The sequence below is a fragment of the Arachis hypogaea genome, chromosome 8, assembly GCF_003086295.3.
Source record: "Arachis hypogaea cultivar Tifrunner chromosome 8, arahy.Tifrunner.gnm2.J5K5, whole genome shotgun sequence".
Taxonomy (NCBI): domain Eukaryota; kingdom Viridiplantae; phylum Streptophyta; class Magnoliopsida; order Fabales; family Fabaceae; genus Arachis; species Arachis hypogaea.
This window is the reverse complement of record NC_092043.1, coordinates 13040143-13061087: the sequence shown is the minus strand read 5'-3', so window position 1 is coordinate 13061087 and position 20945 is coordinate 13040143. Positions and strand designations below refer to the sequence as shown.

The 20945-nt window shown below is 33.2% G+C and overlaps 1 protein-coding gene and 1 pseudogene across 3 annotated transcripts; both read right to left on the bottom strand.

The window, feature by feature from the left end:
- Positions 1–7: 7 nt before the first annotated feature.
- On the bottom strand, positions 8–2957 carry LOC112706178 (probable protein phosphatase 2C 10). 3 transcript variants are annotated; one of them, XM_025757339.3, is made up of 5 exons: positions 2504–2957; positions 2206–2381; positions 1103–1342; positions 708–984; positions 8–591 (listed from the first exon to the last, which is right to left on the bottom strand). In XM_025757339.3, exons 2-5 carry the CDS (start codon positions 2242–2244, stop codon positions 299–301), a joined length of 849 nt encoding a protein of 282 aa, XP_025613124.1. In that variant the 5' UTR covers positions 2245–2381; positions 2504–2957; the 3' UTR covers positions 8–298. The 3 variants fall into 3 exon arrangements, with proteins under 3 accessions (XP_025613124.1, XP_025613126.1, XP_025613125.1); XM_025757341.3 differs by having other exon boundaries at positions 2206–2317; positions 2504–2935; XM_025757340.3 differs by having other exon boundaries at positions 2206–2364; positions 2504–2865.
- Positions 2958–17103: 14146 nt separating this feature from the next.
- On the bottom strand, positions 17104–17955 carry LOC112708335 (phosphomethylpyrimidine synthase, chloroplastic-like; annotated as a pseudogene).
- Positions 17956–20945: the final 2990 nt, after the last annotated feature.

Genomic DNA, 20945 nt, shown 5'->3' with positions numbered 1-20945 from the left:
ATGTGTGGACCAAAATCAAAACATCAAAGATATATAGGGTCCATTCGTATCAAATGATAGTAACAGCCATGGATTAGGACCAATCACCGTCCAAACAATCACTACACTAGCACAGATTTTGACATAGAGAAATGGGACATTCTCACACGGACAAAATCTAATACAAAAAAGGCACTTTTACAGCTTTGCATAACTGACTCAACCACGAATTTAGACCAATTATGTGATATACTAATGTATGTATGTATGTATGTATGTATGTATGTTTGTGTGTGTATGTGTTGAAAGATAATGATGATCATCTAAATCTAACGACAACACAAGATATGTCATCTTTACTGTCTCTTTCTAATGCTTCAGCAGTTAATTGCTTTGCTGCTTTCTGTGGTTCTTTCATCCTTCTGGCAATGTCTACTGCCTCTTGATTTGTCATTACCTTCCAGAGTCCATCACTTGCAAGGATTAGAAGATCAGTTTCAGCATCTATATCACTTGTTTGTACATCTGGGTCTGACCGCAAATGCGACTTTAAGCTCTTATCTCCAAACGCACGTGATACTGCTAGTTGACCATTCACTCGTGGCACGTCACCTTTGCATTCATTCATTAATTTGTTCAGGTCAGTGCCATCCTCAAATCATCACTAATTCAATCACCTTTGCATTCATGTAATGTTTTGTGTATTTGTTTCGGATGGAGAAAGTTACCTGGCAAATTGGAGACAAAACCACCTTTGTTCTCAATACTACCTCGTTCAGTGTTAGGTTCATGGTCTGTGGTCATTTGTAAAGCTTGTCCTTTCTTTGAAAGAACAGCTCTTGAATCACCAACATTAGCAATCCACAACCTGCGTCCATTGATCAATATTGCAGTCACAGCCGTCGATCCACCACGGCCCAAATCGGAACTGTGTGATAGAATTGCCTTATCTGTGCTCTCATAAGCCTTTGAGATCGATAAAGTTGGGTCTTCCCAAAACTCATCCTGAGATATCAATTCAAACAAACATTTCTTTAGGGACAAGAAATACAAGAAATGCATTCTATTATCTCATTATATCAAGGAGAATAGCATAGAAACATATGGAATTGTACAAACCCACCTCCCTTAAAATGTTGGGGAACAAGTTTTTCTGTAAGTAGGCAGGAACACGGTCTCCAAGGTGGCCATCATAAATTGCAAACAAACCCAATTCTTTGTCTTGAATCTGCACAAACTTGGCAACATGATAATCCTCCATTGGATGATTAGCTCTCCCCTTCACTAGGCTGAAACCATACTTTACTGTCCCATCATGGTTTTTCCCCTTACCAGTGCTTGATGAAGAACGTGTTGCTACAAGCTATAATGCAACCAAACAAGATTTCAAAATAAAAGAATTTGTTTGCTTTCTCAAAACATCTGCAATAATTTGAACATCTAAAAATGATAGAATGAATATCAATATAAAATATGATACATGTTCAAAGAATATTTTCAGATGATATATCATTAACAACATGCTATTACAATAATCATTTGGTCTATTGGGTGGTCATGGGTGCTCCAAGAACAATAGAAAATGGGTTTGTAAGTTAATTGTATTTGAGTGACTATTATTGAAAACAATTATAAGTTCCAAAGCATGAAGATTCGGACAAAACAAGTATTTCATTACATATCAAGATTGATTAAGTCACTATTCTTATTCTGCTCCATTGTTTGCATACCAGATCAATCTGTAGTGGTTAAGAAGATTAAAGTTGCATACAAAAGTAGTAGTTCAAAAAAAAAAAATTTATTGTGGTTAAGAAGATAGAAGTTGCATAAAAAGAAAAAGAAAGTGGTTGGGAAACGACAGATTGATGTGACATTCAACTAATGAGGCAACATTAATCGGTTAATAATCTCTCCTACCTACACCATAATATTATTCACCAAAATTGCTAACCAAGCTAGAATTTCAAGATTTAGAAAGAAATTCAAGATAAATTATAAAGAATCATTGAATCATTTATCATTCCAAACCACTAAAAAATTCAATATTTTCCATCAAACTAGAAATTTCAGAAGAAGAAGAACTGAAGTTTAGCCTCCAAAGTAACTGAACAATAACAAGAATATAAACACATTAAATTCAAGTTGATCATGGAAATAGTCCTCCACAGAAAACTGAATATGCATCAAATTCAGTAAGAATTAGAGAATAATGTCACATTTTCTTACCTGAGAGTAAGAAGCCTTGAAACAGCACAACTTAGCCATGAAAAAGAACAGCTTTGGAGCAACTTGTGGAATGATTTCAGTTATTTTTCAGCATAGGCTACTCTGCAGACATCTTGAATTCAAATTTGGAAAGAAACCCAATTCAGGAAATCACAGCACCTTTACAAATTCAATAACTTCATGGTCAAAAACAAAAATCCAATAGTCAAAAGCAGAATTTTCATAAACAACAAACCTACACCATAAAGCCAAGCATAAGAACAGAACAGAACAGAACAGTGAGTGAATCTCAGCTCACCTATTCAATCAAAATTCAGAAAGGATTCAATTCAACTTGGGAATTGATTAGATGATAGTTTATGCTCACGCTCTTTCTCTTTCTTTTCCTCTGTTCAGCTTCCTAGTTCGCATAAGCTTTATATATATATGAACTATGATGATGATTATGACAAAAAAGAAACATAGTAAAAGGAGTGAGGGAGAACATCTTTTGTGGGAGAATCTAAACAAAACGATAATTATTGTGCGAGACAAAAAGGAAGCTTATGTTATTTTTTCTTCCTTCTCTTGTGTATTGATATTATTATTTTTATTATGTAACCGCTTCGGAAGCCTTAAACTTCACAAAGACAAAAGATATATACTCCTCTTTTTTTAATTAGAGAGTGATACGAAGAGGAAAACTTATGGTGCCCACAAAAAACAGAGCAATGTTGACTTTGCTGGCTTCTATTGTTTAGTGATTTTGTCTCTCTGCTTTATCCAACCATTTATCTTCGCTAAATATTAAAAACATAATAAAATAAATATTTTATTTATGATCTTGCAGAGGGAAATTGCAGGGTGATTCATTGTTTTCTTTAAAGAGAATAAAATAGTGTGGATAGGGTGTGTCTTTTTAGGGTTATTATCGGATACATGTAACTTATAAGAATTTGCAAACTTGAAATATATAACTTTTCAACCATGTTGCGTAAATGTCAACAATAAATCATTAATTATTTGTATATAATAATAATAATAATAATAATAATAATAATAATAATAATAATAAGAGGAGGAGAATATATCATTTTGGTCTTCAAAGAATTTCAGATAAGACATTTTAGTTTTTAACTATAATTAATTATTCGATTGGTTTCAAATAACTAATCTCGTCAGTCACTTAGGTCCTTTACTCCGTCAATTATAACGGAAGACAAAATAGTCTCTGAAAACTCTAACATGGGACAAAATAGTCTCTGATCTCCTCTATTCGAAAACGACACTATTCTCTCCTAATTTTCATCATATCTCGCATAGTACTAATAGTCTAACACTGTAACTTCAAGCTACATAATGCACACTCTACAACTTCAATATTCATAAGAAAAAAAAATCATCAACTTGTTCTCAACCAATTCATACTCAAGAAACTAATAACTATATCTCTCAATTACTGTCGTCTTCGATGAATCCCATGAATCTAGACAGCAAGTCTGATTTGTCAAGACCCGTCATCCTCGTTGCTATCTCCCTCCTCCTCTGACCTATCATCTCCATGACCACATTGTCCACCATTCTAGTCGCTTCAGTTTTCATACGAGTGGCAACGGCGACATTGCTCATTGTACTAATAGCTTGGATGCGAGGTTGAAATTGTCTGCCAACTTGAACTCTAGAAAAGAAGGAATGAATCACTCAGTGTCTATTTCAAATGAGAATTTGCATATGATGTCGAAGGATAATCTTCTCATGATGTCCTAACGTCCAACATAAAATGCGTGCCCTTGGGGTAGTTGTGGAACTTGGTTTTGAGGATGTCGTGGACGTTGTCGGGGTTGGAGGTGATGTTATCGAGGACGTGAAAGTGGATGCTTCTGGTGGATAAAGTGCAGAGGAGGTGGATGTACCCGTCATAGAGATTTAGGAAGTGTGTGATCCATGACATGTTGGGGTAGGTGCGATACGTGTGGCAATTACACCATGTCTTAATCTTGGAACTAAAGAGATGGAAGGAAAAGATGGAAAAGAAGACTGTGAAGGTGAAGAAGGAGAATATGAATGTTAGGGTTGTGCGAGATATGATAAAAATTGGGGAAGAACAACGTCGTTTTCGAATAAAGGGGTAATGGATCATTTTGTCCCTTGTTAGAGTTGTCAGGGATCATTTTGTCCCCTGTTAGAGTTGTCAGGGACCATTTTGTCTTCCGTTAAAGTTGACGGAATCAAGGATCTAAGTGACTGACGAAATTAATTGTTAGGAACCAATCGAGTAATTAATTTTAGTTGGGGACTAAAGTGTCTGATTCGAAATTTTTTGAAGATCAAAATGGGTATAATATTTGCCAATGAACTATACCTCACACGGCATAGTATCTCTATACTTATTTAGAGATTGTGGGTTCAAGTTTTTATATTTTTAGAAAAAAAAAACTGATTTAGTATTTGATTTTTAATATATATATATATATATATAATTTTTTTTTTAATTTTATCACCTCATCAGAATAGTTTAACTCTAAATTTTGGGTTATGATATTTGGACCTCAATATTAGGTGTCACATTATTGTAATTTGTAACATACCATATACTAGGGTCGTCTCTTCTAATTTTCATCCCCCCCCCCCCCGGTCTTTTCTTTGACACAATATTTTTTTTTTGGCTTTATCTTTTAATTTTAATATATCTTTTGAATTGCAGAAGTATTTTCCATTTCAAACATGGTTAATTAAAATGGCATTAATGATATTCAAATCTTTATGATTCCATAAAAAAAACATAGATACTAATTAATAGGGCTTTCAACAAGGTTTAGCCATTTTGCTAATGAGTAATGACACTTGTTAAAACTTCTAAAGAAGTTATAGAAGAAATAAAAATCTTAGTGTTTTAATATAATGCACATTTGAACTTTTTTTTCTAAAAAAGAAAAAAAAAACTATAATATGTACTTTTAGAATACTTTGATCATTAACAAAAATAATTTCTTTAACTTAGGTTTCATATTTCTTACTTATATTAATTTGCTCTAAGGAAAAAAAATCTGAAAATATTGTTCTTTTCTAGTTTTAACATACTGCGTAAGTGCTTTAATTTCGAACTGAGCTAGCTAGTTTTTACAAATTATTCTTAGTCTTAACAGATTACGTCGAAAATTTGTAGCAATGGGGTTGAATATATTATTTTGAAATCATAAATTCATAATAAATATATATCAACATCAATATGATTAATTATAAACGGTAGTTTAATTGAAATGACCTTGTTTTTCTAGTGCATTATTCATCAAGTAGTTGAAATTTTCAGTGATTACAATAATCAAAACCATAGGTCATTGACCAATGAATTGAATTGGTCCGAATTTGACTCTGATTGTATAATCAATATTCAATGATGATCATCTTTTACAATTCTTTCATGACAAGGCTAACTAGTACTCATCATGCACTCAATATACAACGTTATTTATTGGTTGAAACAAGAATTTAGACCGTAATATAAAAAATAGACAAATATAATAAAGATAGTTTTATTAAAAAGAAAACCGAAAGTTAATTTGGCCATTGGAACAAGTCAATTAATAGCAGGCCATCTTTTTTATAATTTCTTTAATATAAGCCATTTTTTGCAGGATAGCTGCAAGCCTGCAAGTTTGCTTTGATTTTTATTACAAGCTTTTGTTTCATTTTTCAAAGTTTAAAAGTCACACATTGCTATAGCCTTAATTTGTTTTCACATTGATATATATTATGAGCTTTTGTTTGATAATCTCATTTAGAGAGAGGATATAATTCAATTTCTAAATAGAACACATACACCATTACTTACATAAATTGAAAATTTAAGTATTTTTTTTAATTAATAAAACAAAGAGGGAAGAGACTTTTACCATAAATAAGCGACATAACATATATAGAAGTAGTATTCTACATTTCTTTTAGCATGCATCTAATTATGACTTAGCTTTTTTCTAATTACTACCAACATATCATGCATATAACAAAAGAAACCCTTATGTAGTAACATATATGTTGTCTGTTTGTGCATATATTATCACGCATGTTGAGAACTTTTTGGTTACTAAGAACTATTTTTTGTTTTTAGAATACATTAAAGTTATAAAAAATGAATTTATATTATTTTTTTTTAAGAGTAATATCTCAAATAAGTCCCCAAAAAATTCACGTTTAGACAGATTTGTCCCTAACGAAATTTAACTAAAATTTTGTCCCTGACCTTCTTAGCTACACACCAGATACGTCCCCACACCAGGTTCAGCCGGTGAAGTCTAAGGTTAACGTCCTACGTGGAGGTAACCTGGCTGACGTGTCGGGTTAAGAGTGACGCGTCACGTGGAGGACACTTTGGTCCCTGTGCTTGCTGGACAAAACGACGTCGTTTTGGGGAAAAGGAGAACGACGTTGTTTTTTAAGAGACAAATAGGTCCCCGCGATGGAGGGCAGTGCAACCAAACGACGCCGTTTTATTTGGGGGGCCAATTTGATATACAAGTCTTTTCATATTCAATTGTTTGTGAAATTACTCCATACCCCATTAGCTCTGCTAGGTTTTACGAAGAAAACCCTTCCATACCTTCATCAACCTCCATCAACATTGTGCATACTCATTGCTCTGTTCATACTCGTTGGTGACATTGATCGTGAAAGTGGTTGTCAAGGCAGTTGGTTCAACACCCAATTCATCAAGGTCAGTGAAACATTTTTTTTACTTGGTTGTTTTTGAATTTCCAATTTTGGTTGCATGCATTGTCGTGGATAGTTATAGTGATTAGCAATATTGGATATAATAGGAAATGAGTTGTACTTGTTTATTTGTTGGCATTTAGATGTCGGAAGATGTGGTCCTAGTGTTTCATCATGGTGGAAGCTTTGTTCGAGATAACAAAGGTGTCTTGGTGTACATTAATGGGAAGGTAGAAAGGTTTTCCCCAATGGATGTTGACCTCATTTGTTTCTTTGACTTGAAGAAACTTTTTCTAGACTTGGGATACCATGATTATAAAGCTATGTACTGATATGATCCCACATCTGAAACTTTGGAGTCTGGTCTACACCCGATTTATGGAGATAAAGAAATCAGAGCGTTACAGAAGAATAAGATACATAATGAGGATACAGATGAATTTTATATATATTTTGACCATCCAATACTAGAAGGGGTGGAGGAGATATTATCTGATTCTGATGAGGGTGCTACGGAGGTAGTTGTTGAAGATGATGGGTTGGATAATGATGCGAACATTGAGAGTAGTTCTAGTGATGATGATGGGTATGAATCTACAGAAGATGAGCCATATAAGCCCCCACCCTCAGGTTATGATATTTCTGAATCAAGTGAAGATGAAGAGTGTTCAAAAAAAATAGTGGAACGAAAGGGAGAAAATTTGATAAGGAAAAGAAAAAAATTACAATGAAAGCCTCAAAGCCAAATGTCAATGTTACCAGAGGTTCCAAGGCTAAGACCCAAGGTAAAAAAGCAGGGTATAAGAAAGATGAATGTGCTGTAAGTGGTGGAAATGGGCCTGAAGTGAGGAAGAAGGGTGATGGTGGGTCAAGGACAGTTGGGCCTGACAGTGTTGAACCAAGCCCAGCTGACAACAATGGACCTAATGAGGTTAATGGGAATGAGCCTAGAAAACCTTCAACATTTGTAGAGGAGATTGGAGTGGAGTCAAGGGATGAGTCAGATATTGATTTTGAGTATGAGTCAGAGGCCTTCTTGACTCCTCCAGACTCAAGTGATGATGGGGGTGAAGGATTTAATTGGCCTCAATATGATCCAAATGCAGATTTTGGAGAAGTTCAATTTCAATTGAGGATGGAGTTTGAAACTTTAGACCAGTTCAAAAAGGCTCTAAAGGACTATACTATAGCTGAAGGCAGAAGAATATTTTACATCAAGAATGATAAGAGGAGGGTGAGAGCAGCATGTGTTCATGGAGGGTTTATGGCTGGAAAGGAGATACAGAAGGATAAGGCCAAAGCAAGACAAAGAGTTAAGAGAGAAGCTAAGACAAAAGATGGTGGATCAAACGGAGGCGAAGAGGAGAATGCAGTTGATAACATTCCAGCTGTAGCCAATTCTACTGAAGCTAACCCTGATCAAAATGGTAGCAATCCAGGATCTGAGGTAGTAGGTGATAAAAAACAAAATGCTAGCAAGCCAGGATCTGAGGCAGTAGGTGATAAAGAACAAAATGCTAGCAAGCCTGGGTCTAAGGCAGTAGGTGATAAAGCACAACATGAGAAGAATGACTGTCCTTGGATTATTTACTGTGCTAGGAACTCTAGGTCCGGGGGCTACCAGATTAAGACCTTTAATCCTGTGCATACTTGTGGTAGAGAGTTTGGAAGCAACATGGCCGATCAAAATTGGGTTGCGGAGAAGTTGGCAAAAAGGCTTCTAAGTCAGCCAAGGCTAACCCATGCAGAGGCTTGGGATCATATAAAAATTGATTATAATGTGATAATTAGTGATAAGATGTTGTACAGAGGTTTGAAGATAGCAAGAGAGAAGTATGTTGGTAATGAGAAGGCACAATATGGAAAGCTTAGAGATTACCTACAAGAACTACACAGAACCAATCATGGTTCAACTGCTCTGTTAGCAGTGGAGCCAATTCCCCAATCCCCTCCACTGTTTGACAAGTTATATGTGTGCTTGGATGCCTGTAAAAATGGGTTTAGGGCTGGTTGTCGACCGTTGATAGGATTAGACGGGTGCTTCCTGAAGGGTTATTACGGTGGACAACTGCTTTCGGCTGTAGCACAAGATGCCAACAATCACTTTTACGTGATTGCATACGCAGTGGTTGCTAGTGAGACTAAAGAAAGCTGGAAATGGTTTTTAGACTTGTTACAAAATGACTTAGGCCCTGCTGCAGTTGAAGGATGGAACTTCATCAGTGATCAACAAAAGGTAAATGCTATCTTTGAATACTTTATTTTACTGTTATATAAAATTTACTCCTAATTTTGCAACAATGATTAATTTAGTTATACCACACATGAATTTTGTATAGGGTTTGATGCCAGCGATGAAGGAGGTTATGCCGAATGCCCATCACAGGAACTGTGTTAGACATATATGGAAGAATTTCACCAATAAGTACAAGAGCAAGCAGTTGAAGAATGTCGTCTGGACTTGTGCTAAAAGCAGTACAAAGGCAGAGTTCAGAGAGCACATGAATAGACTAAAGAAGGTAAATAAGGATGCATGGGCTTACCTTGCAAAATTTGACCCTGGATGCTGGACAAAATCACATTTTAGTCACTGGCCGAAGCTAGATAACATCACCAATAATATGACAGAAGTGTGGAATGCCAAGATAGTACACTACAGAGAAAAACCTATTTTGACAATGCTTGAAGAATTGAGATGCTACATCATGAGGAGGATGGCCCGGCATAAGAGAGTTTTGAGCACCTACACAGGCATAGTGGCACCAGTGTAACAAAAGAGGATTGATGACATCATGAAAGAATGTAAATACTGGACTGCTCAATGGACTGGAGATGATGCCAGACAAATTTTTGAGGTGCAGTATCACATGAAGAAAGTGGGAGTGGATCTAGGAAACAGTACATGTTCTTGTAACATGCGGCAACTAACAGGTAATGGTTACATTTTACTTGTATTAATTTCTTATTTAGTGCTCCATTGGAATTTATATGGTGTGCTTAACATGCTGTTGGGTTTAGCATTCTGATATATTCATCATATATTAATCACAACTCCAATTTACATGAGACACTAGGGATCCCTTGTGTGCATGCAATGGCTGCAATTGGTAGAAGAGGAGATAGACCAGAGGGATATGTCCATCAATGGTTGAAGATGGATGCATTCAGGGCTACCTATGCTCATTCCATATGCCCTGTCAACAGTGAGGAATATTGGGATAAATCTGGAGTAGTTAGTTCCATACCCCCCAAAATTAAGAGACCAATTGGGCGTCCTGTGAAGCGAAGGAGACCTGATGCAGTGGAAGACGGCCCTGATGGGGTAAAGACCAGGAAGACCTTCAGAGTTACATGCTCCAAGTGTGGAGATATTGTTCACAATGCCAAAACATGCAAAGGGGCACCCCAACAAAGATCATCTTCAAAGGCCAAAGGAAAGAAGAAGCAGGTCCAGCCACAGCATGAGATGGCTGTTTCTCAATCAGCCCCGTTATCTCAGGTAACATCTATTGCATATGTCCATCACTTGCAGAGTCTTAGTTTGCATTATATTGTGGAGTTGAATATTGCCCCTGTACGTGGGGACCTTTTTGTACCATAACTGTTACTCTTTAGGGACTTAATTGTCTTATTAGTTATTTCTTGGGTACCTAACTGCCTTATAATTGGTCATACAGAATGAAGGATCTGTAGAGGGTAGCATGTAAATTCCTACTCCTACCTCTCATGATACTCAAACTGAAAATCCTACCTCACGAGCCACAACTAATGTCTCAAGTCAACCCAAGGTATGCAACTTGTAATTAGATTAATGTGTATGTTGAAAGTTGTAAGAAAAAAATTCATAACAATATTGCTTATTCTAGGCTCAACAACCATTCAGACGTCCAAAGCAAATAATTAGGAGGCCCCAGGTACAGGGGAGTCTCGGTACAGATACGACTGCAGCTACCACTATTCCAGCAGCATCTGAAATGTTTAAATTCATCCCAACACCGGGATTGAACCAATCTAAGAAGAAATGACCCTTTAAGAATCAGTGTGCAACTTATTATAAACACCATATTTTGTTATGTTTGAGGAAGTAGAACCTCTTTGCTTAGTTTGTTTTGTTTTAGTGTTCTCTGTGTTTAATACAATAGACCTTTTGTTTGGTTTGGTTTGCTTTTGGTGTATGTTGAAGGAAATAGACCTTTGTTTTGGTGTATGTTGAAGGAAACAGACCTTTGTTTTGCTTCATTTGAGTTATGTTGCTACTGAATCAAATTACTTACGTACTTACAATGTTTTGAATATCATTTACTTCACTCTTTTGATATATGGCTGCAAGAAGCCAAAAGCAATGTATTTCTTTTATCCTATTTGACCACAATTGAGTTGATCAATATAATGCATGTCCATCTAATATCCATCTAACCATGAATACACATTTCAATACAATAACTTGATTATTAACATAGAATCCAGTTTGTCTAAACAGCCACCACAAATATACAAAACACAACCACACCTATCAATGCACCACATATTACACCCCTAAGAAAGTCGAACACATTACGCTTCTTCACAAATTGGTTATCCCCATCCTTCTTCCACAACAAATCTTCCAATTGCTTCACTATGTCTTCCAAGCAATCATTCAACCTTACAACACCTTCATCAACCGCACCACTGTCCACAGAAGCCAATCTATGCCCTTCCACTACATCCTCCATCGCATACCCAAAAATCTCATCAAACCATGCAAAAAATTCACAATAACCTTGTTTCTCCTGCAATCACAACAACAACAGGGCAAACAATTTTAAAGACCCATGGCAATTATCACACATGACACAACAAAAATACTCTCCAATACCTTGAAATAGGGACAACCAAAGAACAACCTATTCGGGTTTTCTGCCGTCCGCGACCTGCATATTACAGCTAATGTCCTGCAGAAGCACTTGGAATGTTCTCCTTTTCTCAGTCGACCCCTCCCGATTCGAATCGTCCCACTGTCAGCACTCAACTCGCCATTCATGCTTCTTCCACAACGTCTCCGACTTCCAGTTGACGTCGTCCCTCCACTAGCCATCATCAATTTCAGAAACCATCATCAACTACACAACCTAATTTTAAATTGGCCCCCCAAATAAAACGGCGTCATTTGGTTGCACTGCTCTCCATCGCGGCGACCTATTTGTCTCTTAAAAAATGACGTCGTTCTCCTTTTCCCCAAAACGACGTCGTTTTGTCCAACAAGCACAGGGACCAAAGTGTCCTCCACGTGACGCGTCACTCTTAACCCAACACGTCAGTTAGGTTACCTCCACGTAGGACGTTAACCTTAGACTTCACCGGCTGAACCTGGTGTGGGGACGTATCTGGTGTGTAGCTAAGAAGGTCAGGGACAAAATTTTAGTTAAATTTCGTTGGGGACAAATCTGTCTAAACGTGAATTCCTTGGGGACCTATTTGGGGTATTACTCTTTTTTTAAAATTGGTGTAAGACTATAATACTATATCAAAGATCATTTTTAATTTTATATTTTTTTATATTAATTTTAGAAGTACTTATTAAACATATCCAAAAATCTATACCATGACACATGATTTTTTTCGATAATATCATTTTGTCAAAAGAAGGATTTAAATAATAAGTTAATATATTTGTGGAGAGGTGTACAATTTACGTCGTAAATTATAGTAAGTTAAAATATATGGAATGTAAATTCGGTTTACAAGAAAAAATATTAATACATAAGTAAAAATGGAAGAAAATATCATATCACAAGTAAAACATTATAAGTATTTTGGATGTATCATACAAGATAATAAAAAAATTGAAGAGAATATAAAATATAAGATTCAAATGGGTTAGTCAAAACAGCAGTGTGTTTGATTTTATAGGTAAGAAAAAGGCATCACTAAAACTTAAAAGATAAATGTTATCGCACTGTCATTATACCGGTTATGTTAAATGTAGTAGAAATGAGTGTTGAGATAGATGAAGCCAGATACGTATGGACAAAGTAAGAAATAAAGATATATAAGATTACATTTGTTTTTGAGAACAGGAAGACAAGACACTGAAAACAAAACATAAAGGATAGAGATATAAAATTTAGTGTTCTTATATTCTGTTTGTGATAAAGTAGCTAGAATAAATTATAAAAATCTAATTTATTCTTATTTTTTCATTAAAAAAATTTAAGAAAAAAAATATAATAATAAAAAATATAATTATGAAAAATTAACAAGAATAATAAAAAAAGAAATAAAAAATAAGTTGTGTCCTTTGTCAGTGTCTTTGTGTCCTTCCTGTCAGGATGGACATAAAATACACTAATTCAGTGTCTTTAGATACAATGTCTTTGTTCATATCTCATTCGTTAAACACGATTTTGTGTCTTTGTATCTCTGTGTTCCATTCCTGTAAACAAACTCAGTTTAAAAGATAAAGTTGGAGTAAAGTTTATTATTAAAAAATTAGTAGAATCTCATTTCAAGTAATTTAGACATAAAAAAAATTGATAGAGTATTCAACTACAAAGATGAATGAGATGAAAATTAAATGGGGAATAAAAGATAGAGGAAGACCCCAAAAAAATCATATATAAAATAAGTAGAAAAGATCTATCCATATAAAACTCAATAATCTCGTGTGATCTATATATGACTGAATCATTTAATGAGATAAGATTTTATTATTGATGTTTTGGAAATAGATATTTATTTTAGAAAAAACAACCATTTGTACTCATGAACTTTAAGAACACTGATAAAAATACTCATTAAAGAAGGAAATTAATGTTGTATTCATCAAAGATAGATTCCGTACGACAAAAGTACCAAAATCCTAAATTTATGTTGACTTTTTAATAAAATTCTAGAATTACCCCATTTTTATCTTCAACTCCTCCTCTCTTCTTTTCCAAATCTCAAACACCTCCATTGTCATTATTACGTTAACCATTATTTATTCTCTACTACTCCACTAACCACCACTACCGCCATCTTTCTACGCTGATGATGACAAAGAGTCAAAGACGATAACAAGGTAACCAGGCAATCCATCTGTTCCCACACAATGCTACCACCTTCAACTGCAGTCACCCAAACTTCGCGGCGGCCCCAGCGCCGCCTCAAGTCCATGCACAGATCACATATACCTTGGCACAGTGGCAAGTTCAGAGTTTAGAGCCACCAGATTCAACCTCCAGCAGCGCCGTTGCACAGAGATGCCGCAATGCCTCTCCGGCCAAGACCCCGTCTAATGTCGCCACAAGATGGAGAAGCTCCGGAAGCAAGACTGAACCGAGATCCAGCGCGCAAGGTCCCTTCCTATATATGGTGCGATTCAATTCCTCCTAGATCCACTTCAAGCTTATGGACTCCATGGAAAAAGGTCCTATATTTACAACAGTACAAATTACAAATTTATCATATAATTAATGAAGTTGAATAAATCTTCTGTAACTAATAATTTATTTATTTTTATCTATACCCAAATTGAACCAATTGAGTGTATTTATTGTTCAAATTCTCTCAGAAATCTACAATCATATCTATGTTAGGATACTTGTCAAGTCAGAGAATGACTCCGATAACCACAACGGCAATGGAGGTGTGTGGCGTTGACTGTGACGAAGATGACGCGGGGTTTGGGGAAGAAGGAGAGAGAAAGGGGGAGAAGGATATAGTTGGAGAGGTTGTGTCAGTGATCAAGTTTCTTGGAGATGGGTTCATGAAGATGGAAATGTCATTATGATTGCAGTGGTGGAGTAGCAGAGAAAAAAGAGGTGGTTAAGGTGGTGGTAATGGAGGAATGTAAAAGTTTGAGTGGGAAAGAAGAGATAGTTGGGAGTTGATGTTGAAGATAATGTTAGAGATAATTCTGGAATTTTATTAAAAAGTTAACATAAATTTAGAATTTTAGTATTTTTGTAGTACGAAATCCATTTTTAATGGATACAACATTAGTCTCCTTCTTTAATAAGTATTTTTGTCCGTGTTTATAAAATTCATGGGTATAAATAGTTGTTTTTCTTTTATTTTATAATAGATGAAAAATATATGAAATAAAGTTGCTGCTTTAATTAATTGACATACATGCATGATCTCTAGCCTTGGAAACGAATAAGGTTTACTTAATTAATGTTTTGACTTTGGACACTATGCTTAGCATGTAAATGTAGAATCCAATGCCATTGCTTGTAGGAAAGTGGAAAACAATTAAAAGGAAGAAATGATAACCCCTCCCAAATCCCAAGATTCTTAAAGAAACGAAGCATAGTTCACACGATCCCATGATGGCCAATAATGATATATGTATGATTTAATTTCATGATATATATGAATATGATGAGGCTATGATAGGCTTTTGTGCCGGAATTGTAGCTTCATTTATCCTGTGATTCTCACGGCGCCGAGAATATATTGATAATTTCCCACTAAATCAAAGTTTTCATGGAATATATATAAATAAAGGGATGGTTGTGCTTCATTTGTTCTACAGTGTCAACTTGCTATCCGAAGGTCGCGAATTATTGTTCAGCATTATTTCATATCATCACCATTATTTCATATAGAATCCAATATCTGCCAAATTATCTACCTGTGAACAATGACCCAATGAGGCAGCAAAAAAATCACACATAGTGAGGTGGAGAAAAATCTTAATCATAAATGATGGGGCATTACTGTTGTTTAACTGGTTTTACATTTCTCGGCACTAGATTTGTTTTGTATGATATAAATTATATTGATTTGTTATTGTATATATAAACTTTTTAGTTATATTAAAAGATGTGTAATCCATTTTTTTAATTAATATTTTTCAGGTGCTTTTGTAATATAACTGGTCCTTTTGTAATCACTGTGAACATCTCTTTCAATCCAACACTTGTAAAACTATGGAAAAAATTTGAAACTTCTTAAACAAAGAAATTTATGAAAAGGCTAGTACTCAATTACTCATTTCACTCAATATATACAAAGCAATTTGTTGGTTGAAACAAATATTTTACTATTAATTAGACCGCCAAATATTATTCATCTAATATAAGAAATAGACAAATAAAGATAGTTACTTTTATTCAAAAAGAAAACCGAAAGTTCATTTGACTATTGGAACAAGTCAAATTAATAGCAGGCCATCTTGTTTATATATACTTCCTTTAATTTGCGCCATTTTTGTAGGATATATAGCTGCGCTTCAAGTTTTGCTTTGATTTTTATGACAAGGTTTCGTTTCATTTTTTAAAGTTCAAAAGTCACACATTGATAAGGTACATTACTTAGCTATATGCTATACCCTTAGTTTGTTTTCACATTGATATGAGAAACTTTTATTTCATAATCGCATTTATAGAGAGGATATGATTTTCATTCCTAGACACAACACACACCATCACTTAATAGAAATCTTCAAACAAAACAGTCGTTAAATTAGATATTATGTATTTATGTATAAATACATATATTGATTAACATATTTTTATATAAAATTTATATTTTAATATATATTTTATATAAATAATTAATTTATTGACTGATTTTTTGTACATCAATAATAAAACTTGAAAAAACTTTTAGAAGGCCAAAATAGACAATATGTATCATATAAAAATTAATTGTCTAGATATTTTTTAGACAATGAATACTCTAACCATAAAAAGAAAATACTAAACTAAGGTTAGTATCATATAAAAATTAATTGTCTAGATATTTTTTATGTGTTTCCTAGAAGAGTTTCAATTGCTTTTTGTGTTTTAGGTTGTGTGAATACTAATTATTATATTGAGAATGGATTTGTTAAGTTCAATTTGTCAAAAATTCCAATTCACCCTTCATGTTTAAAGTAAAAAATTTGAGTGGATGTTGAGATAAATGTTACCTAAATTATTTTTTTTTAATAATAGACTTATCATTGTAATTATTTTTTAGTAAAAATACATAAAGAGTACATAATATATAAGGCGTAATAACTCAACAAATATTTTTAAAAAAAATTATTCTCTTCAACAATAAGAACTTAAAAAAATAATTTTTTTTCCAAAAAGATAAAAAGATTATACCAAACAAAATACTAGTACACAATTTATTCCTGACAAATGGATAATTCACAATAAAAGTAAAGTTCAAGATAGGAGTTCTAAGATATTATTCTCCTACGACCAGCTTAAAAATATTTCACACTATCCTTATAGATAAGGCCGATTGTGTAGCCAATTCTCCCGTTGATTTGCTTCATTTATATGGTCCTCTCTCTTTGGAACTTAAGTATGTTGCTGGCAAGTAAATCTCTCCACCAGCTTCACCATACTGCTCCCCACTGATAGTTTTCTTGGCAGCTAAAAATTCAGCACTCATAGCATCCATTCCACGCTTCAAAGCTTCCTCGGCGTTGCCATAGCCATGTTGCTCAGCATACTTTTTGACATCCTTGTTATCTTCGTAAAGCAGAATTTGGGGTCACGCATAGAGAAGAAATGGGCTACCTTTGCGCCTTCAGATGGCAATGTTTCATCATTGAAAGACATGGCCGTCATTGGATCCAAAGATAAAGCAAAATGATCCATCCATCGGAATTCAAATCTCGCCTTACTTAGTGCATCATCCCAGGCTTGAGCATGTGGATGACCCTTCTCTAAGTCAGCAACATGAGCAGCTATCTTGTAAGATATAACTCCGGTCTTCACATAATCACGATTTGGTAGACCGAGATGTTCTTTTGAAGTTACATAGCAGAGAAGAGCTATACCAAGTACCCCGATATTGGCAGCACCAATAGCAGAGGTAATGTGATCATAACCAGGAGCAATATCAGTTGTTAGTGGACCAAGAGTGTAGAAGGGTGCTTCATTACACCATTCTAGCTGCTTCTGCATGTTTTCAGGAATCTTGTGCATATCAATCACCTGAACATCCTTTTACCATGTTCTACGTGTCAGTTCTCCTTGCGTCAAGAGCTCAGCAAATTGAGCCATGTCATTCGCATCATATATGGATCCGGGTCTTAGCCCGTCACCAATGAATAGTGCTATATCATACTGATTGCAGATGTCAAGTATTTTGTCCCAGTGCAAAATTCTCTTTGTGATAAGGCACCACTTTGCATGAATGGATCCTCCTCTAGAAACTATTCATGTCATGCATTTCGCTGTTAAGGAAATGTATCTAAGAAGAACACCAGTATGGATAGTGAAGTAATCAACACTCGCTCACTCACTCACTCACTCTTCTCATTAGTATTTTGTTTGGTAAAATTTTTTTATCTTTCTAGACAAAAAAATTATTTTTTTTAAGTTCTTCTCTTTATTGAAGAAAATAAAAAATTTTTCTTTAAAAATATTTATTAAGTTATTACACCTTATATACTAGGTTTTCTTTATGTACTCTTACTAAAAAATAATTACAATGATAAGTCTATTATTGATAAAAAAAATCTAAATAACAGTAAATGTTGATAGTATAAGTTATTTAAGAGCATAGTAATTTAACCAATTGATGAGTTATTTTTTTTAAGAAGAAAAAGAATTACTAATATTTTATAAACTCTATTTTTAAGGTATATTTAACATAATTATTTTTTAATACTTATATCAATTATTAAAAGACTAAATTTATCTATTAGAAAATCATAAATACTCTATTAATTTGAGTTTGTCAGACTCAACAAAAAAATCAAATGTAACTTCTGTTGTACTGATTTGGCCAATACACAGATGCACACATGGAAGAGTTTTTAAATTAGGACAAATTAAATTCAGAGAGATCGATATGTCCAAGTTTTGAGAAGGTCAATGAATTAAATGTATTTTCAAATTCTCAGAAGAAACTTAAGGCTGCATTTGTTTATAGACACAGGACACTAAAACAGGAACACAGAGATATAAAATCTTGTTTGACAGATGACATATGGACAGATACATTATATTTAGAGATATTGAATTAATGTATTTTGTATCCATTCTGATAGGAATGACACAGAGATACTAACCATAGATACGACTTATTTTTATTTTCTTTTATTATTTTTGTTAATTTTTTATAATTATATTTTTTTATTATTATATTTTTCTTCTTAAATTTTTTGAACGAAAGAAAATGAGAATAAAATAGATTTTCATAATTTGTTCTAATTTATTACCAAATAAAATACAAGAATACAAAATTTTGTGTCTCTATCCTTTGTATCTTATTCTCAATACCTTATCTTATCATGTTATTAAAAACAAATGTCCACAAACTAAAAAATTAAGGATCTATTTATTTTTTTTGTTTTAAAGCCATCCATTTAATAAACATATGACCTAATAAAAAAAATCATACTCAATTCATATATATACACTCCTAATAAATTTTAGAAAGGTGGTCGTTTTGATACTGTTGTTAATTTATGATAAAAATGTATGTGCACTTATTTTTATATGAAATTGATAGTTAAGAGTTATTTGATAATAAATTATTCAAACATACATGTTAAATTATCTTAGAATTTTTAATTAACAACTTCACATAAAATAATTGCATTACTACATATACATATATGGTGATTGTTATATATGGTGTCTAAATTTTGATGTCTAATTTATTAAAAAATATTAAAAGGCAATATTTAATTTACATAATATGAAAATAAATAATTTTAAAATATTATAAATTTATCTTAAAAAGAAAGTTAGACAAATTCGATGCTAAAATAATCCACACCGAAAAATTGGCATATATATGATAAATTTTATCCAATTTTCTCTCAAATAAAAAGTAAATAATTACATTCTATGATAAATTTAATAATTATTAGATGAAATGATAAATTATGTCATCAAGATAATTAATATTAACTCTTAATTTAACTTAAATTTTAACAACCAAATTAATTAATTATAGTAAAATCACTTAAATTTCATACCTACAAAATTACGTAATTCTTATATCAAATTATCAACTCCATTAACAACTATAGTCCTTACTTAATTAACACCATTTTTTTTAATTTGTGATTCGACTTTTTGTTTTTTTTTATTTGTTCTTTTTAGTTTTTAATTTTTTTATTGTTAGATCTAATTAATATATGTGTGATTTAAAAAAATTAAAAAAATATAAAATAAAATATCTTTTGTAACTTATAATTTACAAAAAATATTATATTTAATTATTAAGTTAAATTAAAAATTAATATTAATCATGATGATATAATTTATTTCATTCAGACATTTTATAAAAAATAACTTACTCTTTATTGAGAAAGGATATATATATATATATATATATATATATATATATATATATATATATATATATAGAGAGAGAGAGAGAGAGAGAAAGAGAGAGAGACAAGTTATATTCTATTACACACATGACACACTCCTTTCCCTCTCCATGTGTTTTTTTTTTGGTTGCTCATGTATCTCCCAACCCAATAAATCAATTTAATCTCTCCATGTGTTTTTATATATCCCACTATATATATTTTTTGGTATTGAAACGGGATTATAAAAACCCAGAAAACAAAGGTCTAAATACAAACTAAACGGAATAAGGTAATCCATATTTCATCATTACTGAGGATATTAACTAGATCTGAAGGAGGTAAATTCTAAAACACAAAATTATCATCTAAATTTAAACTCTTTTTTGTTAGGCAATCATCATCTCTATTGCTTTCTCTATAAATTTTTACAAAATGTATACTCCAATTCTTTCTTTTCCACTCATTTACTTTTCTAATTACAGGATTTGGATAGGAGGCCAATTTCTTTTCTCCATTGAGTCTTTGAACCACCGCAGTAGCATCTACTTTCACGACTACTTTTTTAAAATCCTAAACCCTAAACCCTATATATATATAAACATACATTTTCCAAAAATAAGATGATCCTAAACCCAACAACTGACAACGAAAACAAAGCCCAACTCTTGAGTTAAATCCCAGTCCAAAGTATCTTGATCCATGTACGTACAACACTGGAGAAAGTAGAAACACTTTTTTTTAAGGGATTAGTTACCATATGAAAAGATAATTTAAACATTAGCAAAGCAAGTCCAAAAAAAAAAAAAACATC